This window comes from Pristiophorus japonicus, chromosome 8 (assembly GCF_044704955.1).
Source record: "Pristiophorus japonicus isolate sPriJap1 chromosome 8, sPriJap1.hap1, whole genome shotgun sequence".
In the NCBI taxonomy this organism is placed as follows: domain Eukaryota; kingdom Metazoa; phylum Chordata; class Chondrichthyes; family Pristiophoridae; genus Pristiophorus; species Pristiophorus japonicus.
This window is the reverse complement of record NC_091984.1, coordinates 181,101,715-181,123,483: the sequence shown is the minus strand read 5'-3', so window position 1 is coordinate 181,123,483 and position 21,769 is coordinate 181,101,715. Positions and strand designations below refer to the sequence as shown.

Here is a 21,769-nt window from a genome sequence, read left to right as displayed (position 1 = left end):
CTCCCCAACAGCACTAGCAAACACTCCCCCTCGGACATTGGTTCCGGTGCTGCCCAGTTGCAGACTGTCTGGTTTGTACTGGTCCCACCTCCCCCAGAACTGGTTCCAATGCCCCAGGAATTTGAATCCCTCCCTGCTGCACCACTGCTCAAGCCACGTATTCATCTGAGCTATCCTGCGATTCCTACTCTGACTAGCTCGTGGCACTGGTAGCAATCCTGAGATTACTACTTTTGAGGTCCTATGTTTTAATTTAGCTCCTAGCTCCTTAAATTCGTCTCGTAGGACCTCATCCCTTTTTTTACCGATATCGTTAGTACCAATGTGCACCACGACAACTGGCTGTTCACCCTCCCTTTTCAGAATGTCCTGCACCCGCTCAGAGACATCCTTGACCCTTGCACCAGGGAGGCAACATACTATTTGGAGTCTCGGTTGCTGCCGCAGAAACGCCTATCTATTCCCCTTATAATTGAATCCCCTATCACTATCGCTCTCCCACTCTTTTTCCTGCCCTCCTGTGCAGCAGAGCCAGCCACGGTGCCATGAACTTGGCTGCTGCTGCCCTCCCCTGATGAGTCATTCCCCTCAACAGTACTCAAAGCGGTGTATTTGTTTTGCAGGGGGATGACCGCAGGGGACCCCTGCACTACCTTCCTTGCACTGCTCTTCCTGCTGGTCTTCCATTCCCTATCTGGCTGTGGACCCTTCACCTGCGGTAAGACCAACTTGCTACACGTGCTACTCAGGTCATTCTCTGCATCGTGGCTGCTCCAGAGTAAATCCACCCTCTGCTCTAATTCCGCAACGCGGACAGTCAGGAGCTGGAGGCGGATACACTTCCCGCAGATGTAATCATCAGGGACACCGGAAGTGTCCCTGAGTTCCGACATGCTCCAGGAGGAGCATATCACGTGACCGAGCTCTCCTGCCATGACTTAATCCTTAGATACACTTAAATTGGCAACAACAATGCTAAAGTTTACTCACTGTTCTCGAAGAGAAAAAAAAACTACTCACCAATCACCAGCCAATCACTTACCCCCTTGGCTGTGACGTCACCTTTCTGTTTCTTTCTACTTCTTTTTTGCCTTCTCCCTGTAGCTGCACAAACTGGGCCTCGCCACGCACCTCCTCGACGCTGCTCCCGACTGCCGCCGCGTTGGGCCTTTTATAGGCCTCTCGCCGACCCCGGACTCACGCCTCTCCACGCACCTCCGACGCTGTTAATTTTGTCTCTGATTACTGTTTCTAAAAGCTTCCCCACTACTGAAGTTAAACTAACTGGCCTGTAGTTGCTGGGTTTATCTTTACATCCTTTTTTGAACAATGATATAACATCTCCAATTTTCCAGTTCTCTGGCACCACCCTTGTATCTATGGAGGATTGGAATATTATGGCCAGTACCTCCGCTATGTCCTCCCTCAGCATCCTAAGATGCATCCCATCCGCTCCTGGTGATTTATCTACTTTAAGTACAGTCACCCTTTTTATCCTATCAAGTGTCTCCACTACCTCCTCCTTCACTATGTCTATGGCAGCATCTTCTTCCTTGGTGAAGACAGATGCAAAATACCAATTTAGTAACTCAGCCTTACCCTCTATCTCCATGCACAGGCCTCCTTTTTGGTCCATAATCGGCCCGACCTTCCCCCTCTTACTACACATTTACTATTTATGTGCCTATAGAAGACTTTTGGATTAACTTTTATGTTGGCTGCCATCCTATTCTCATACCCTCTCTTTGTCCTTCTTATTTTCTTTTTCACTTCTCCTCTGACCTTTCTCCATTTAGCCTGATTCTCAGATGTATTTGCAACCTGACATCTGTCATACGTGCTCTTTTTCTGCTTCGTCATATTCTCTATTTGTTTTGTCATCCGGGGAGATCTGATTTTAGTTGTCCTGCCTTTCCCCCTCATGGGAATGTACCTCGACTGTACCTGAACGATTTCCTCTTTAAAGGCAGCCTATTGTACTATTACAGTTTCGCCTGCCAATCTTTGATTCCAGTTTATCCCGGGCCAGATCCGTTCTCATCCCACTGAAATCGGCCTCCCCCCAGTAAACATTTTGGGGCCGAAATTGCCCACTGCTGCAAACGGGGTATACCTAACCTGTTTCTGTAGTTTTTACCAGCATGGTGGATGCAGTGGCCTCTTCAGTGAAATTTCGCTCTTTGGCGGGTTTTTTCTCTGGCGGACCGGAAGTCGGTCATAACGGGGGCGGGAGTGGGGCGATGAGCGGAAGTTCACAGTGTAGAGGGGGAGGGGCGGAAGTTGGGTGGGGGGGGGGCGGTGGTGGAGTGGCCGCCGTTGTCAGTCATCAGCGTAGCGCTGATGATGTCATCACGTTGTCGTGTCACCACGTTTCTCCCCTTCACTGAAAGGGAAGAGCCTGCGCAATTGCTTAATTTTGGTCCACTGGGCCACCAGGTAGGGTTTCAGCCGGGCCAGTGGCCTGGTACCCAAGAGGGGGTTGCCAGGCTGCCTGTTGGCGGCCCGTCCGAACCTGGGGGCATAATTGTTGGCCCGACATGGCAGTCGGCCGACAAAGAAAATAGCAGCAGCGTCAACAGATCCTCCACTTTAATGGAAGCTGCACCACCATTTTACAAGGACTACAGCCTCACTGCACAGGCAGAGGGCAGAGAAGAGCAGCTTTTGGGACCAAGATTTTTTTGGCAGAATTTCACCATCATGGGAGAATATCACCTGTGCGCGCTCTTCTGACACATTTATGAAGGATCGGCAGCAGCAGAGCGGTGGGTTGGCGGGGGGGGGGGGGGGGAAAGAGAGGGTCACTGCCGGGATACCGCAGGAGCGGAATTTTCAATATGGCGGCCATTACACGAAAAGTTGGTGGCCATTGCACTCTGCAGCCTGGCCGCCAATTTCCGACGGTAGCAGGCCTAAAGGGAAGGGGCAATTTCGGCCCCTTTTACTCTAGATGCTCCCTGTCCTTTTCCATAGCTAATCGAAAGAGAACTTTTTTAGCTAGTATGTAGCAAGCCCAGCATGAGAGGGGGCGGTTTTGGATTTAGTTTTAGGAAATGAAGGGGCATCAGTGGGAGAGCATTTAGGTGCTAGTGACCATAATTCAGTTACATTTACATTTAAGTTACAGTTACAGTTAAGGTAGTTCTGGAAAAGGTTAAGGATAGACCAGGAATAAAAGTTCTAAATTGAGGAAAAGCCAACTTTGCTAAACTGAGCGGTGATTTAGCCATAGTGACGGGAAACAGCTACTTGGAGGTAAATCAGTGTCAGAGCAGTGGGAGGCATTCAAGAAGGAGATCCAGAGGGTTCAGGCCAAATATGTGCCCTTAAAGAAAAAGGACGGGACTAATAAATCTAGAGCCCCTGGATGTCTATGGACAGTAGGATAAAGAAAAAAAGAGAAGCTTATGACAGATACCGAGGGCTAAATACTGCAGAATCTCTAGAGGAGTACAGAAAGTTCAGGGATGAGATCAAAAGGGATATTAGGAAAACAAAGAGAGAGCATGAAAAATTCTTGGCAAGTAAAATCAAGGAAAACCCAAAGATGTTTTTTAATATATTAAGAGCAAGAGGATAACTAAAGAAAGGGTAGGGCCTATTAGAGACCATGAGCGTAATCTGTATGTGGAGACGGAAGATATGGGTATGGTTCTTAATGAATATTTTGCATCTGTTTTCACAAAAGAGAGAGGGGTGATGCAGACACTACTATCGAGGAGTGTGAATTTCTGGATGAAATAAACATTGTGAGAGAGGTGGTATTAAGGGGTTTAGCAGCTTTGAAAGTGGATAAGTCCCCTGAAATGTATTCCAGGCTGTTAAGCGAAGTAAAAGCAGAAATAGCAGAGGCTCTGACTATCATTTTCCAGTCCTCTCTGGCTGCAGGTGTGATGCCAGAGAACTGGAGTACTGCTAATATGCCACCTTAGTTTAAGAAAGGAGAAAAGGATAGACCAAGTAATTACAGGCCAGTTAGCAGCTTTGAAAGTGGATAAGTCCCCTGAAATGTATTCCAGGCTGTTAAGCGAAGTAAAAGCAGAAATAGCAGAGGCTCTGACGATCATTTTCCAGTCCTCTCTGGCTGCAGGTGTGATGCCAGAGAACTGGAGTACTGCTAATATGCCACCTTAGTTTAAGAAAGGAGAAAAGGATAGACCAAGTAATTACAGGCCAGTCAGCCTAACCTCAGGGGTGGGAAAATTATTGGAAAACATCCTGAAGGACAGGATAAATCTACATTTAGAAAGACACAGACTAATCAAGGACAGTCAGCACTGATTTGTTAAGGGAAGGTCATGTCTGACTAACTTGATTGAATTTTTCGAGGAGGTAACCAGGAGGATCGATGAGGGCAGTGCGTACGATGTAGTGTTTTAGCAAAGCGTTTGATAAAGCCCCACATGGCAGGCTGGTCACGAAAGCCCATGGGATGCAGGGCAAAGTGGCAAGTTGGATCCAAAATTGGCTCAGAGGTAGGAAGCAAAGGGTAATGGTTGATGGGTTTGTGACTGGAAAGATGTTTCCATTGGGGTTCCGCAGGGCTCAGTACTAGGTCCCTTGCTTTTTGTGGTATACATCAATGATCTAGACTTGAATATAGGGGGTATGATTAAGAAGTTTGCAGATGATACTAAAATTGGCTGTGTGGTTGATAATGAAGAAGAAAGCTGTGGACTGCAGGAAGATATCAATCAACTGGCCAGAACAGTGGCAGATGGAATTTAATCCAGAGAAGTATGAGGTAATGCATTTGGGAAGGGCTAACAAGGAAAGGGAATACACAATAAATGGTAGGACACAGAAGTGCAAAGGAACAAAAAGGACCTGGGAGTGTATGTCCACAGGTCCCTGAATGTCAGGTAGATAAGGTAGTTAAAGAAGGCATATAGAATGCTTGCCTTTATTAGCCGAGGCATAGAATACAAGAGTGGGGGGGTTAATCTTGAACTGTATAAAACACTGGTTAGGCCACAGCTGGAGTACTGCGTGCAGTTCTGGTCACGGCATTACAGGAAGGACTTGATTACACTGGAGAGGATACAGAGGAGATTTATGAGGATGTTGCTGGGAGTGGAGAATCTTACCTATGAGGACAGACTGGATAGACTGGGTTTGTTTTCCTTGGAACAGAGGAAGCTGAGGGGAGACCTTATTTAGGTGTATAAAATTATGAGGGACCTAGATATAATGATTAGAAAGGAACCATTTCCCTTAGCAGAGGGGTCAACAACCAGGGGCATAAGTTTCAAGTAATTGGTAGAAGTTTAGGGGGGATTTGAGGGGAAATTTCTTCACGCAGAGGGTTGTGGGGATCTGGAACTCACTGCCTGAAAGGGTGGTAGAGGCAGAAACGCTTACCAAATTTAAAAAGTACTTGGATGTGCACTTGAAGTGCCGTAACCTGCGGGGTTGCGGACCTAGAGCTGGAAAGTGGGATTAGGCTGGATAGTCTCTTGTTGGCCAGCATGGACATGATGGGCCGAAACGGCCTCCTTCTGTGCTGTAAACTTCTAGGATTCTAAACCTTATGATAGTATAATCACTGTTCCCGAAATGTCCACCTCCTGTCCTGACACACCTCATTCCCCAGAACCAGATCCAGCAATGCCTCCTTCCTCCTCGGGTCGGAAACATACTGATCAAGAAAGTTCTCCTAAACACAGTTGAGAAATTCTTGCCCTGCTCTGCCCTTTACACTATAACAATCCCAGACAATATTAGGATATTTGAAGTCCCCCACTATTATTACCCTGTAGTTCCTGCACCTCTGTAATTTCTTTTGAAATTTTCTCCACCATATCTTTCCCATTATTTGGTGGTCTAGTAGTGTTATGGAACTCTATTGCTTCTTAACTCTAGGCATATAGATTCTGTCCCTGACCCCTCCAAGACATCCTTCCTCTCCAGCACTAACATTCTCCTCAACCAGTACTACCATACCATCGCCTATCTTTCCTGAATACCTTATAAGCAGGAATATTTAATACCCAATCCTGCCCTTTTTTGAGCCAGGTCTCAGTTAATGCCCCAACATCATATTCCCATGTGGCTATTTGTGCCTGCAGCTCACTTACCTTGTTTACTACGCTTCGTGCGTTCACATACATACACTGTAAACCCATCTTAGACCATCCCGTATTCTCTCTTAGTTGGACCCCACCTAATACCTTACTATTTCTTACTTTCATCCTCTGTGCCTCTCTCAATCCCTTAAGCACTTTATTTCCCCTTTCTAATGTCCCCATCCCCTGCCAAATTAGTTTAAAATCCTCCCCAACAGCACTAGCAAACCTCCCCATGTGGATATTGGTTACGGCTCTGTTGAGGTGCAACCCGTCCGGCCTGTACAGATTCCACCTCCCCCAGAAACGGTCCCAATGCCCCAGAAATATGAAGCCCTCCCTCCTGCACCATCTTTCCAGCCACGCATTCACCTGCTCTATCCTCCTATTTCTATACTCACTTACGCATGGCACCGGGAGTAATCCGGAGATTACTATCTTTGAGGTCCTGCTTTTTAATCTCTTTCGTAGCTGCCTAAAATCTGCCGGCATGACCTCTTTCTACCTACGTTGTTGGTACCAATATGGACCACGACCTCTGGCCGTTCACCCTTCCCCCTCAGAATGCCCTGCGTTCGCTCAGTGACATCCTTGACCCTGGCACCAGGGAGACAACATACCATCCTAGAGTCATGTCTTGCGGCCGCAGAAAAGCCTTGCGCGAGGTGCCTCGCGAGAGGTTTGGCTTGGTGGGCAAAGGGAAATGTGGGATGCAGTAGAGGAAATCAAGCACTAGATTCAAATTGCACTTATTTTATCCCTATGCACGACATGTTATGATCGACACTGATGATGCAAAATACAGTTTCTTCCAGAAGGGCACACTTTGGTAATATCGTTGCTTAAATTTTGCTGCAATATTTGGCTCTAATAAGCATGGCCATTATAAGTGGTGGTGCAGTGCACTTTCGCTAATAATGGACGCGTTGATACAGCATGTTCTGTCCACTATAAGTGCTGCTTAATATACCCATCACTGACTTTTGACCAATTGTTTCAGTGCCGAGAGTATCAGCTGCAGAGTCCAGTTTGTCTCGATAAATAAAATGCTTTTTGGGTTTCTACATTAGATATTTCCGCAGGACCAATTCGCAACACCAGCCACTCCTGTAAGCAGTCCTCACATCCCTTACGATCCGGAATGTAACATTTCTTGGCCAATATTTAGGTAAACAACAGTGAGATCTTGGGATTACAACAGAGATCCCTTATCTGCACACTGGTTACTGGATGGTTCATGTGCCACCATATAATTCTGCTCTCTTTGGAAAGTGGATTGAGTAGACATTCCATCAGACCATGACTATGGCTCTGAACCAATAGTTTAATTATATGAAATCATTAGCATAGTCCCCACAACTTACACCGTTCAGGTTTATTAGGGAAAGTCGTCTATATTGGGCAAATGGTGCTAACCATTTACCGTTACCATAGGAATCAATTACAAAGTCAATTATAACATATTAAAGGCATCAACTATTTTGGGCAATTCAATAAGTACTTCCTTTGTACTTACCAATGTATTCTGCAGCTATCAGGCAAAGTCGGTCTTTAAGCAGTTTCGATCAGCTGTTCACACCTTGTCAAAGTGGGATTACTTTAGTGAAGTGATGCTGGTTGCTGCTAACATTTAGAGGCAGTTGCTAAGTGAAAACTTTCTGTTTTTTTATGTTGGTTAGAATCTTACAGCACAGAAGGAGGCCATTTGACCCAATCGTGCCTGTGCGTTTTTGAAAGAGTTAATCCCACTCCCCCGCTCTTTCCCCATAGCCCTGCAATTTTCTCCCCCTCCAAGTATTTATCCAATTACCTTTTGAAAGTTAGAATTGAATCTGCTTCCACCACCCTTTCAAGCAGCGCATTCCAGATCATCATAACTCACTGCATTAAAAAAATTTCATCTCACTTCTGGGTCTTTTGCCAATTATCCAAAATCTATGTCCTCTAGCTGCCAAAACTTCTGCCAATGGAAACAGTTTCTTCTTATTTATTCTATCGAAACCCTTCATGATTTTGAATACCTCTATTAAATCTCCCCTTAACCTTCTCTGCTCTAAGGAGAACAATCGACACTCTCCATGTAACTGGAGTTAAACAGTAGGTCACAAAGTGGTGCTCCATATTGGGTGTGGTACAACAGTTGCCACAATAATCCATGTTGTATTTGATTTGAGTGCTTGCTGCTAATGCTTCCAGTGTAAGCACCAAGCAGTTAGTAGACTAGAGTTCCATTGCCCACGATTTATATTCCTTACCTCGATGAACACATAACAGCACTTTACATAAAATTACATATAATGTATGGCCCAACTGGTTATGTCAATGTTTATGCTCCACACGATCCTCCCCCCACTCCATCGCACCCTATCGACATATCCCTCTATTTGCTTTCCCCCTCATGTACTTATCTAGCTTGCCCTTCAATGTATCTCTGCTATTTGTCTCAACTGATGAGAGAAAATTGTTTGCTGGTCTACTTCAGTTACAGAATGCTCTAATCACAACACTGGGTCTCAATAAACACACTGGCCCTGAAATCCCACAGGGATTCTCCTGGAAACCCGATGCAACTTCGGCAGAACCCCTGGAGAAACGGCATCAATAGTCAATCTTCAGCCGTTTACACCGCTTCTCCAGCGGTTTCACTAGTCTCCCGCTGGAAATCAGGAGAATCCCCGTGGAATTTCAAGGCCATAAAAACTCAGGAGCCCCTTAATTGTTTGCCTAATCGAAGAGTTATAGCTAACTGTGACATTCCAGAACTGATGGAAACAATGAACCGGATTTTACTACGACCACAATAACATGCTGCACAAAATCCTCCCACTGTTTAAATGATTCTTTATCAAGCCTGCATGTGATAGGTTACAGTATTTGTCACATGATGTCAACGGTCTTGATCACATATGTTTTGTTGCTGGTGCAGGTAAATGATTAACGCAGTAAGAATTACAGAAGACATTTGCTATAAAGCATTCTCTAAGAAGCAGCTATAAAGGATTTTATAAGACAAGGACTCAAAAATAAAGACATTGTAAAGGCTAAAAGTGGTGTTTACAATAGCCACCCTGCTAATTACTGTATAAAATAAGACATCAAATGGATCTGGCCATAAGTTAACTCATCTATGAGAGCCAATGGTGACAAATCTGAGAACTGATTATCAAGGGAGAGAGTAGAAAAGTGAGGTGGGGTCTGGCACAGTGAGGGAAGCCCTGTGTGGGTTGGGCCTACTCCTGGGCCTTGCTCAAACACCAATTTATAGGCCCAGGGTGGATGGACAGGGTCCCTTTGACTGCCTTCTCTTCCTTGGTCTTGTTCGTGCCTGGGTAGTCATGGAGAGGGAGCATGCTGTGCCCACCGGTACACTTGAGGCCTTCCCCGACCGGTGGGCACCGCACAGCACAGAGGGGGTAATCGAGACTGACAGTATGATTTAATGATCATTTGCGTAATGTCGCTATATTTATTATGATTGTTTATTGTATTTGTGGTACGTTGGACACTTGCCTTAACGTGTTCTGTTCCCACCTAGTGGCTATTCAGCACCACCCTCACCGGCTCAACAACCACGGCTTACCTTTACTGGTGCTGGAAACCTCGGTGGAGCTGGTTGGCAGTGCGGGTGCTCCGCGACAGGCGCGTTCCAAGCTATTGTGCTGCTTGGCGAGTTGCTCGATGGTCTCCTCCAGACGGATGCGCTGCTCACGTTCGTACTGCAGAGCTCGCTGCCATTTGCGACTGTGCGTCTCTGCTAACTCCAGAAAGTCACGGCATGCCTATAGGGACAGCAAGTGCCAGAAATCAGGAACGGAGCAGCAAAGAGGGCAAAGTCCGCACACCGTTCAACCCGCCACACCTCCTCCCCACCCCGCCAACTCCACCCCAGCGACCGGAGAGGCTTCATGCATGGCCAGCGAACATCGCAAGATTGCAGACATGCTTGCCCACGGTCTTTTGTTTGTTGACAGCAATGGATGGACAATCACAGGCAGTGTGTGCCCACAATTTGTCAATAGGCGCTGTGTGTATGTGAGACAGTACTGGCAGCGTGGGTTCTTGGCACATGTACTCCACTGTACTTCCACGTACACATGCATGCAAGCACACATATACACACACAAATAGACACATACCTCTGTCCTGAAAGTATATACATGTTTATATACTTATTAACCAACATGGCTCAGAACCAGTTACACAAAGGATAACCATCAGTCAGTTAAAGACCGTGTAATGAGAGGGACAATGAGAGGCACAGAGGACAATCGCAAGGGCACTGGGATCACATGGGGGGGGGGGGGGGGGGGGGGGGGGGCGGCCTGTCTCCCACCATATCTTTCCCAGGAGCTCGGCGGAATTCCTAAAGAAATGCTGTAAATGGCTCTTTACGCTGTTTCCTCAGGGGTTGCACCAGTCGATCACAGGTTACCGTGGGAGATCGGGAGATCCACTGCGAGGTACAAGGTCTAGAAACAGTGAGAATCCTTTAGTTGCTCTCAAGCTGCATTTCCTGCCCCTCCCCTAGTTGCCCTGAAAAGAGAACGATGGGCCTACTCCTCGAACTGCTGTGGTCCTTGTGGTGATGCTGCTCCCATAATACTGTTGGGTCGGGAATTCCAAGATATTGATCCATCGGTGCGAAGAATCGGTGATCTACGTCCAAGTCAGACTTTTCTTAAAGCTCACCTCTGACCAAGCTTCTGATCACAGTCTCCCAATATATCCTTCTTTGGCTCAGTGGCCATTTTTGTCCCAATTCACCTCTGTGAAGCACCTTGGGACATTGTTCTACAGTAATCATCATCATCATCGGCAGTCCCTTGAAATCGAGGAAGACTTGCTTCCACTCTGAGTTCTCAGGTGACTGTACAGTCCAATATGGGAATTACAGTCTCTGTCACAGGTGAGACAGTCGTTGAAGGAAAGGATGGGTGGGACTAGTTTGCCGCATGCTCCTTCCACTGATTGCGTTTGATTTCTGCAAGCTCTCGGCGATGAGACTCGAGGTGCTCAGCGCCCTCCCGGATGCTCTTCCTCCACTTAGAGCGGTCTTTGGCCAGGGATTCCCAGGTGTCGGTGGGGATGTTGCACTTTATCAAGGAGACTTTGAGGGTGTCCTTGTAACGTTTCCTCTGCCCACCTGGGGCTCGCTTGCCGTGTAGATCATCAGAGTAGAGCGCTTGCTTTGGGAGTCTTGTGTCGGCCATGCGGACGATGTGGCCCACCCAACGGAGCTGGTCAAGTGTGGTCAGTGCATTAAATGGTGGAGCTGGGTGACATCAGCCTACATGTCGAAGGTGATGTCACCAAGGGGGGGACAGGTAGATGAAGCAGGGGAGACCAAAGATCGTCAGAATGCAACCAGTACCAATAGTGTTGACTTGTCACCCTGCACCATTTGCGCATCACACTGGCTTGAAATATCAGAGTGTATGAAGAGAAAAACAGGCCGTGAAAGACTGTGATCTTCTGTCACTGGCTGCCACTAGCAAATGTAATAAGTACTGCGCTAAAGTGATGAAGCAGAGATCTGAAGAGATCTGGGGCGTGAGGTCACTTGCTGCTCTGATTTTGTAATGGACTCTAAAGGCCTCAATTACCCTCACTCTAACAGGCCTTAAGTGGAATTTTAGAACATTTTCCTTCCCTCTTTCTTATCCAAAATAGCAAGCAATTTCATTGGAAGATGGAAAACCGACTAGAGTTCGCTCATTCTCCCTCTCTCCCCACGGTTTCCTCGGTCATGCCCTGGTGCATCTAGAACAGCAGAAAGAATTAACTTGGGGGGGAAATTCAGTTGCGCCTCTGTTGCGACGTTAATCCAGGCAGAGCCGTACTTTTAGCGCCTTGAAAAAGTTTGCTCCTCCCGCCTTGAATCGCTCGAAGAGCTGACAGGGGCGTTAAATCAGTCGTTGCACACCAGAGCTGGGAGGGCGATAATGAAGGTTTGGCCGGTACATTTTTCAGATCCATTGCGCATGCGCAGAACTCAGAACTCTGAATCAGATCCCGGGAAAAGCTGAGTGTTGCATCCATTAAAGTTTTCAAAATCACTTGGGTTTCCAACCTATACTGCTATGTCTGTCTGCTGCTGCAAACTCAGAGGCTCACGCACCATGCTGTGTGTAAACGTTGCACTGACTGCGACCTCCAAGGGTGGGTGGCGCTTCCTAATCCCTTTAAGTAGTCACCAGTTTACAACTCTGCAAGCCTGTACCCACTGTTTTCCCAAACGTTGTTCTTTGCGGGCACTCAATGAGGCGCACGCACCGAATTTACCGACCGGGGCGCAAGCATGGATGTTGCATGAGGACTGACGCCAGGGTCGCACTGATCGTCAGCAGCTGGGCGCTAATGGTCTGCACCCCCGGTGAGCTTCGAATGAATTTTCAGTCGGGGTGCTAAATGCTGCGCTCCCAGTAAGTAACCTCTTACGCTCCCATTAACGACCCCTCTGGCCGCTAACTGAGGCGTTAGACAACTGAAAACCCAATCCCCTATATTTATTGCACTTTTCACAATCCCAGGATGTCCCAAAGCGCTTTGCTGTCAATTATTATTTTTTGAACTGCAGTCACTGTTGTTAGACAAACACAGCTGCCAATTTGTGCATAGCAAGATCCCACAAGCAGCATGGAGGTAAATAGCCATTTAATTGTTTTTTGAGGGACAAATGTTGGTCAGACATCAGGATAACTCCTTGCACTCCTTGGAATCTCCCCTATTTGTTCCTGCCACTTTCCTGGAACTTCCCAACCTTTCCTTGGTGGGTCCCTTCTCCACCGAGATGAAGCCGCCGAGACCAGGAACTTGCTCTGTGCACAATCACTTGGGTGAATCTACTTTCAACCATTCTGACGAAATATTTTGAGACTCAATCACCCCGCCTTCATTTACACTCAGGAAAGCACATCAAATTTTTATTTAAATTGTACCTTTGTTCCTCATCCATGAATCACTACATCGGGATAGAAACAATCAAACAAAGCCTCAATAAAATTAAATTCTTTCTCCCTCACCCCTCGCCCCCACTTTTTTCCCCCGAGATATATTGTTCACTTGCTTTTTCTTGGGTATCCCTGCACCAGAGGTCAGAGGGCCACTCCTGCTCCTAGCGTCACTAGGAAGCAGGAGGGAACAGATCACACAGGTAACTCGACATCTACCACTTTCACACATTGGGACAACTGCGATCAGTAATTATACAGGCCATAAATCAGGGCGAGAGGAGCAGGTATTGCAAGACACAGTCAGCCCTTCATGGCCAAGCTAAACTGTGACTCCATGAGTAGTCAGAGTGATCTTCCCCTATGAAAAGGACCATGATCTTTTACACACCAATCATCCTTATCAAAGGTCTAAAATGGAGCGGGTTCACCGTAAAGAAGCACCGATAAGAACACCCACCATTTTGTTTAAAGGGTTGGCTACTTTCAAATTGGTTGATTTGGAGCAGTGTGCATTCCTGACTCATTTCTTCTCGGGTGTTCAAGACAATACCGTTCAACAGGAGGCACCCATAACCACTGAAAGCTCTGTAACAGTAAGAGGATTGAGTGCGGAACTTGGACTTTGGTCCCAACCAGACTGAACTGAGCCAATTATTGGAGCAATCCTAGTTATGGGGTCCAATCCATGAAATTGAAAGCCAGTCCAGAGGGATATCTTTGGGAGCACTAGTCAAGAAAGACAGTTCAGACAGAATTGCTCAGTGTACCTTAATAGTTCTTCAAAGTGGAATCTCCATGCCCCAACAACAAAAACTTGTATTTATATAGCACCTTTAATGTAGTAAAACGTCCCAAGGCGTTTCACAGGAATATTATTGGACAAAAAATTTGACACTGAGCTGGATAAGGAGAAATTAGGACAGGTGACCAAAAGCTTGGTCAAAGAGTTAGGTTTTAAGGAGCATCTTAAAAGAGGAAAGAGAGGTAGGGAGACAGAGAGGTTTAGGCAGGGAGTTCCAGAGCTTAGGGCCGAGGCAACAGAAGGCACGACCATCAATAGTTTAGCGATTATAATCAGTGATGCTCAAGAGGGCAGAATTAGAGGAGTGCAGATCTCTTGAGAGGTTGTGGAACTGAATGAGATTATAGATAGGGAGAGACGAGGCCATGGAGGAATTTGCAAACAAGGATGAGAATTTTGAAATCGAGGTGTTGCTTAACCGGTAGCCAATGTAGGGGTGATGGGTGAGCGGGACTTGGTGCGAGTTAGGACAATGGCACCCTAGTTTTGGATTACCTCAAGTTTACGTAGGGTGGAATATAGAAGGCCAGCCAGGAGTGCTTTGGAATAGTCAAGCCTAGAGGTAACAAAGGCATGGATGAGTTGAGGCAAGGGCGGATATGGGTGATGTTAGGGAGGTGGAAATAGACGGTTTTAGTTATACTATGTGGTCGAAAGCTCATTTCAGGGTCTTATAAATGACACCAAGGTTGTGAACAGTGAGGTTCAGCCTCTGACAGAAGTTGGGGAGAGGGATGGAGTCAGTGGCTAGGGAACAGAGTTTGTGTCGGACCAAAAACAATGGCTTCGGTCTTCCCAATATTTATATGGAGAAAATTTCTGCTCATCCAGAACTGGATGTCGAACAAACAGTCTAACAATTTAGGGGGTCGAGAGAAGTGATGCTGAGATAGAGCTGGGTGGCATCTGCGTACATGTGGAAACTGACGCTGTGTTTTCAGATGATGTCGCCAAGGGGTAGCATATAGATGAGAAATAGGAGGGGCCCAAGGATAGATCCTTGGGGGACACCAGAGGTAACAATGCAGGGACGGGAAGAGAAGCTGTTGCAGGTGATTCTCTGGCTACGATTAGATAGATAAGAATGGAACCAGGTGCGTGCAGTCCCACCCAGAGGCGTTGGAGAAGGATAGAGTGGTCAACCATGTCAAAGGCTGCAGACAAGTCAAGGAGGACGAGGAGGGATAGTTTACCTTTGTCACAGTCACAAAGGATGTCATTTGTGATTTTGATGAGCTATGAGGAAGACCCCAGAGGTGTCCAAAATCCTATCAATTTCTGAAGGTCTGCTATCTGATTCCTATATTTGTTCTGCCATTACTAGCATGTTATTCCTGTTGTTGTATATTAATATTTTGAAAAATCTTCCAAATGATAGCACTCTCCCTTCAGACATCTTTTGGACATTAGGATGGGGGTGGGAGGGTGTTAGATCTCTTAATTTCCAATGAAATACGAACTCCGATGTAGTTTTAACTTTTTAATCTTGGCAGAGAGTAACAAGCTGCTGGCTGATTGCCAGTTTCTTTGTCTTACTGAAACCACATGGTCAAAATGGCTGTATTTATACCTGGATCAATTTACAGAAAAGAACTCGCCTTCTTTGACCTTATTGGCTCAATTGAAAGTCTTTTAACGTTTTAATTGGCTCGCTACCCAAGGTCCAAAAATGTCAAGTTGATTGATGACTTAATGCAATGTGGCCTGTGTTTTTTCACAGCCTGTCTAAATGCAGCCTGTTTGAATTCTCTATCAATCCCCCCTTTGATTCTTTCACAAACTGAATCATAAAACATCAGGTATCACTGGTTAAACATTCTACAAAATAATTTCATACATGTTAATAGAGTTTCCTTCTAAAATTTGTTGATGTGTTTCGCCACATGTCCGGACTAGTAGCTTCCACACAAATTTACACCAACCCGAGTTCCATCGTGGCCACAATGGAAGTCTGGTTTTAGTAGGTTAATTAACCTTATTCCAATTTAATCCAAATCAATATCTTAATTCAACCAGTAAACAACCTTTCCTTAAGCATAACATACCCCTGTGCCACGTACAGACGGTCTGCTGGGACCTGCAAGGTGTCTCACCTGTGGGACAGCAGCTACAGCCGCCTGGTCGCAACAACATTTAATCAACATAAACAAACAATATAAAAGTAAACGGTATTTACATGTAATTCCCTTGCTACCCTACTATTTCCCTTTGGTGCAGAGGGTCGGCTAGTAAGAAGTAGGCCTATGCCTAGAATACCTACAATCAATACTACAGTAAATGTATACATTTTCGCAAAAAGTAATTGTCCTTATTAGATTTCAGCTTCAGTTACGGGTGCTCGTTTAACATGTGAAGCGTGGATCCAGGCTTTCTTTCCTTGGACTTTAACAGCTGCCTGGGTGGTCAATAACACTTGATAAGGTCCCTCCCACTTGGCACCCAAAGGTTCTTTATGCAACTTTTTCACATAGACCCAGACTCCCTGGATGATGTCGTGTCCTCCTTCGGGTGGATTACCCCAAGCTGCAGATACCTGTCGGGAAACAGAACTAATAGCATTGGTTAAGTTCTGACAGTATGATAAAGTGTCACTCATTAAGTGAACATCAGCTTTCCGTAAATCGATAGTTCCTGGCAGCGATATGGGTCTTCCTGTTATAATTTCAAATGGGCTTAGACCTGTAGTTCTGTTCGGGGTTGCCCTAATGCTACATAGCACTATTGGTAGTGCCTGGGGCCATGGTGTTCCTTCTTGGTGATATTTTGCAAGCTGTTGTTTCAGAGTTCGATTCATTCGTTCTACTTGTCCTGATGATTGTGGATGATAAGGACTGTGTAAATCCCACGTAATGTTCAGTAACCTAAAGACTTCTTGGCAGAAAGCACCAGTGAAGTGTGTTCCCTGATCTGAGTCAATGCTACTCGGGACTCCCCATCGGGGAATGTAATCCTTACACAAGACCTTTGCAGTGTGATTGGCTGTGGCTCTTTTAGTTGGGACAGCTTCTACCCATCTAGAGAATCTGTCGACCATGACAAGAATGTTAGTATATCCTTGGCATGAAGGAAGAGATATATAATCAACCTGCAGATGCTGGAATGGTCCGACAGGGGCAGGGGGCCTCAGTTGGGGCATTACCGTGATGGGTCCAGAATTATTTTTCTGACAGACCACACAGCGGTCTGTTACCAGCTGGGCATGTTTTTTAAATCCCCGACCCCACCAGCTTTTCTGGAACCGTGCCGTCATCTGTTGTGAGGCCAAGTGTCCCCACGAGTGGATCTGTTGGGCTAAAAAAGGCATAAGCGCTTATGGCGCGACTGGCTTGTTGGGAACTCTTTGTCTCCAGACACCATCTTCACATAGCTTAATTCCTGCCTCAATCCATGTCCATTTTTCCTCGCGGGAGCACTCGCCTTGCATTGTTTGAAGGTCTCGTGTCAGAGTCCTGAGTGCTTTCAATCTGCACATCTGTGTTGGTTCTTCTGGAGGAAAGCCCTGTGAGGCGGCATCTTTAGCTGCCTGGTCGGCTAGGGCATTTCCCTGTGCTTCTGTGGTATTTTCCTTGGTATGGGCCTTACACTTCAGGATGGACACTTCCTGAGGTAATTGTATGGCCTCCAGTAAGTCTCGGACTTCTTTTCCATTTCGGATAGGTGTACCAGCAGCAGTGAGGAATCCTCTTTTCCGCCATAACATACCAAAGTTGTGAGCGACTCCAAAAGCATAACGCGAATCTGTGTAGACATTAGCTGTCTGTCCTTCTGCTATTCGACATGCTTCTGACAGGGCCCGTAACTCGGCCTGTTGTGCTGACGTTCCTGAGGGTAAACATCCTTTTGCCACTACCTCATATAAGGTTGTAACTGCCCATCCTGTTTTTCTGGTACCATTGTCAACAAAGGAGGAACAATCTGTAAACAGGATGAGGTCTGGGTTGTGCAGAGGCTCCTCTGCTGCTAAGGCTGCTTCTTCTGTTTCTTTTAAAATCTCCACGCAGTCATGCTCTTCACATTCCTCCCCCTCTTGCTCCCTCGATTCTGACATCGGGAGCATAGTTGCGGGATTAACCGGGCTGGCCCGGACGACATGGAGATTAGGAGCTTCCAAAACTGCTGTCCAGCGGGTCCATCTTGCTGCTGTCACCTGAGACATTCTATTCATAGGCAGCAAAGCGTGTACGGTGTGGGGACACTTGACAATCAGCTTTTGGTCGAGGACTAGAATCGCAGTGATCATTACCGCTCGACATGTAGCTTCCATGGCCCTTAGGCAACTTCCCCATCCGAGGGCTACCACATCCAGTTCTGCCGAATAATAGCCAATAGGTCTTTGCCGATCCCCATGTTCTTGTGTCAGTATAGCTGTCATATATCCTTCTTTCTCATGAACAAACAGGGTAAATGGCTTACCACTGTCGGGGATTTTCAGAGCCAGTGCCGAACACAAAGCCTTTTTCAAACTCAGGAAGGCCTCTTGCTGTTCCTCAGTGAGGGTGATGGCTTCTTTAGAGGCACGTTTCCCCTTTAAAATATCATTCAATGGCTGAGCAAGCTGTGTGATGGAGTCAATCCAATTTCTGTTAAAGTTACACAATCCCAAAAAAGACCTTAGTTCCTGAATAGTGGTGGGTTTTTTAGCAGCCCAAATGGCTGCAGTTCTATCCTGGGTAAGTTCTCTCTTTCCTTGTGAAATCTTTTGTCCCAGGTATACAACCTCTTCTTGGGATATTTGTGCTTTGTCGATGCTGGCTTTATGTCCTTTCAGCCGAAGATGATCCAGCAAAGCTCGTAAATCTTGTTCATGCTGTTCTTCCGTGTTTGAAGCTAGCAGGATATCGTCTACATATTGGATGACTGTGGATGACAGGGGAGGTAATTCTCGCAAATGGCTTCGTAAAGCCATGTGGAATACCGTAGGGCTGTTGTGGAAACCCTGCGGGTCCAAGTATACTGTTGTCCTTGGACAGTGAAAGCAAACCACTGTCGAACCTCCGGTGCCAGAGGCACCGACCAAAATCCGTTGGCCATATCTATAACCGAGAAATATTTATGTTCCGGTTTGAGGGCATTAAAAATGGTGGAGGGATCTGCGACCAAAGGAGCTTTTTGATCAATACACTGGTTAGCTTTCCTATAATCGACAAACGCCAAGCCTCATTAGATTTCTGTACCGGCCACACGGGGCTATTGGAGGAGCTATGCGTTTTAATAAGCATCCCTTGTTTCTCCAATTACTGAATAACCGGTAAGATTCCCGCGATGGCAGTTGGACTGATGGGATACGGTTTAGTGCTATCCCAAGTAACTCCTTCTGTTGTTGTATTGTCAGTCGCTTAAATGCTTCTATGAGGTCGTTATCTTGTGACAAGCCTGGTTTGTTGGCTGAATTGTATCCCTGGCTGCGTCCTCTTCCCCAGCCACGACCTTTCTGTTTTGCCCTGCACGTCTTGGCCCAGTGACCTTCTTTCCCATAATAATGACATTTTCCGGGTAATTTTCCTAATAACTGTTTATCGGAATCCTGGGATTTCCATCCCATAGCCTGTACAGCTTGGACTTTAGCTCCCATATCCCGATCTAATTGGTTACATCGATCCACCAATGCTGCAAAGGTAGTTTCTCTACCTTCCCAGTCCGGTAACACTACCTTAAGCATTTTGGACATTTCTGGCTTTAGACCTGCAACGAAAGCTGCTTTCAGGGGTCCAAATGCTTGTTCATCCATTTCCTCATCCATATTATTCATACCCGAATGTTCTAGCCACGTGCATCTAAACCGCTCGTCATACTCCAGGACCTCCTCTGTTCCTTTCTGTTGGCAGGCTGCAATTTTTCCTCAGTCTGTCTTAGCTGGACTGAAGGCTTGCAGCCAGTGTTTAATCGCCTCCCATCCTGCGTCTAGTTCTTGCTCATTCTGCCCCAAAGCTTCATCTACCTTGTCATGCAATTTTCTTCCCTGCGTTTTTGGCACCATTATGGTCAAAATTTGCACTCCGTCCCAGGGATGAAATTGATATATATTTCTTAAGCGGTCCAATTGGTCCCACGTTTTTACTCGCCCTTTCTTTGGATTGGGCAATTCCTTGGACCATTTATCAATTTTCTCTGGGTCTGCCGGGGCATGAACTAAGTATTCTGCATACACCCTTCTCTTTGTTTTTTTGGTTCCACCCTCATCCGCAGTCTCTTCTGATTTGACTACAACTCGTCTTTTTTTTTTTAAACGGGGCAAAGCGCACCCCTAATTCTTCATCATCCTCTGACACTGTATTGTCGGAGGATTCAGAAACCGTATCTATTCCTCGGTCGTGTCTTCGGGTTTGCGCTTTTAATTTATCCAAACATGGGCACCCTGGGAATTGATCAATACATTTTCCTTTTCCTATTACTGTCTCTTGACCTCATGATTTTTTCCATTCTTTAATTTCACCTTTAAGATCTTTAACTTCCGCTTCCAGCTTTTCAAGTTCAAGCTTTTTCTGTCGCAGCTGTGCACAAACAGCTTGCAATTGATCCTTTGTACTGGTCAGTTCTCGATCATGTTGGGAACGCATTATAATTTCATTCCGGTTTCGGATCTGGCCCATAACCGTTAGGGACCATCTAGTTCGCTCTTTATTTTTCATACGGGTCGTTTTCCCCAGACCCTTTTAATCTCGTCCAAGGACCATTGTCCTTTGGAGGTTCCGTACTTTTGTTCGATCTTAATACAGGTTTTAGATAAGTTGAATTGTTGCTCTATGTATTCTTTCAACTGTTCGAGAATTAAATCGAGCGAAACCTCAGGTGATGCCTGCCCACCTTTAACAGTTGTAGGCAATTCTTTGTTCTTATCTCCTGCTGCCATTTCTTTACTGAGTTCTTTACTGGGGTCTTGAGTCGTAGGCTTGCTAGCCGATCAATAGGTCGGTGATTAATTAACTAACACACCGCCGAAGTTTAGACGTCTATGGGACCTCGAGCCGACTACCAACCGGAAGGTTTGCAAACCGGAGGCTTTCGGAATCGCGTTGAAGGAGAGGCGAATTTAGACTTTTGACCGAGGACTTTTTTTAAAAAAGAGGAGTCCTTACCTCAATATGTCGGTCCGATGTCCAAAATTCAGTTTCTTTCCTCAGCGATCCTGTTCGCAGCGCCAAAATTGTTAGATCTCTTAATTTCCAATGAAATACGAACTCCGATGGTAGTTTTAACTTTTTAATCTTGGCAGAGAGTAACAAGCTGCTGGCTGATTGCCAGTTTCTTTGTCTTACTGAAACCACATGGTCAAAATGGCTGTATTTATACCTGGATCAATTTACAGAAAAGAACTTGCCTTCTTTGACCTTATTGGCTCAATTGAAAGTTTTTTAACGTTTTAATTGGCTCGCTACCCAAGGTCCGAAAATGTCAAGTTGATTGATGACTTAATGCACTGTGGCCTGTGTTTTTTCACAGCCTGTTTAAATTCTCTATCAGAGGGAGCTGCCAGTCCTCCACACAAACAGCTTGAAAACCACTGGTGTACCAGACAGCAACAAAACATATGAATAATGTATATAGTAGGGTGTGTGGTGGAGCGACACAAATCCCTTTGATTCCTCCAGTAATGAATGTTACCGCTCACACACACCGCTAGTGCACTGAAAGTACAAACGGTTTATTTCTGGGCTGTGTCAATTTGCTGCTCTCGCTCTCCTCTCTGTCTGCAAGATGGTCTCAGGGCTTTCAGCTCATGGATTCACAATTTTTGCCTTTGGCAGGAGCATATTATTCTGTTTAATAGTCAGCCTTGGATTGGTTTACTTATCCTAGCTCTGTGCTAATTGTACAGTAACAGCAAAAAGGACTGAATCAGCCAACATTTCCACTCCTGATCCCCACCCGGTGTTGGAAAATGTGCAAATGCATGGTAAGGCCATGAGTGGGCTTAACTGTGATGCGTCTTTGGTCTAAGTGGTCCTATT

The 21,769-nt window shown here is 46.0% G+C and overlaps 1 protein-coding gene across 4 annotated transcripts in view; it reads right to left on the bottom strand.

Moving 5' to 3' along the window:
- Window positions 1-21,769, bottom strand: part of LOC139268853 (oxysterol-binding protein 2-like) — a 426,288-nt gene that overhangs the window by 97,255 nt on the left and 307,264 nt on the right. For all 4 annotated transcript variants that reach the window (XM_070887626.1, XM_070887622.1, XM_070887623.1 and 1 more), the window contains one exon: window positions 9,646-9,844. In XM_070887626.1, the coding sequence (XP_070743727.1) occupies window positions 9,646-9,844 (199 nt within the window). The remainder of the gene's footprint in view (window positions 1-9,645; window positions 9,845-21,769) is intronic.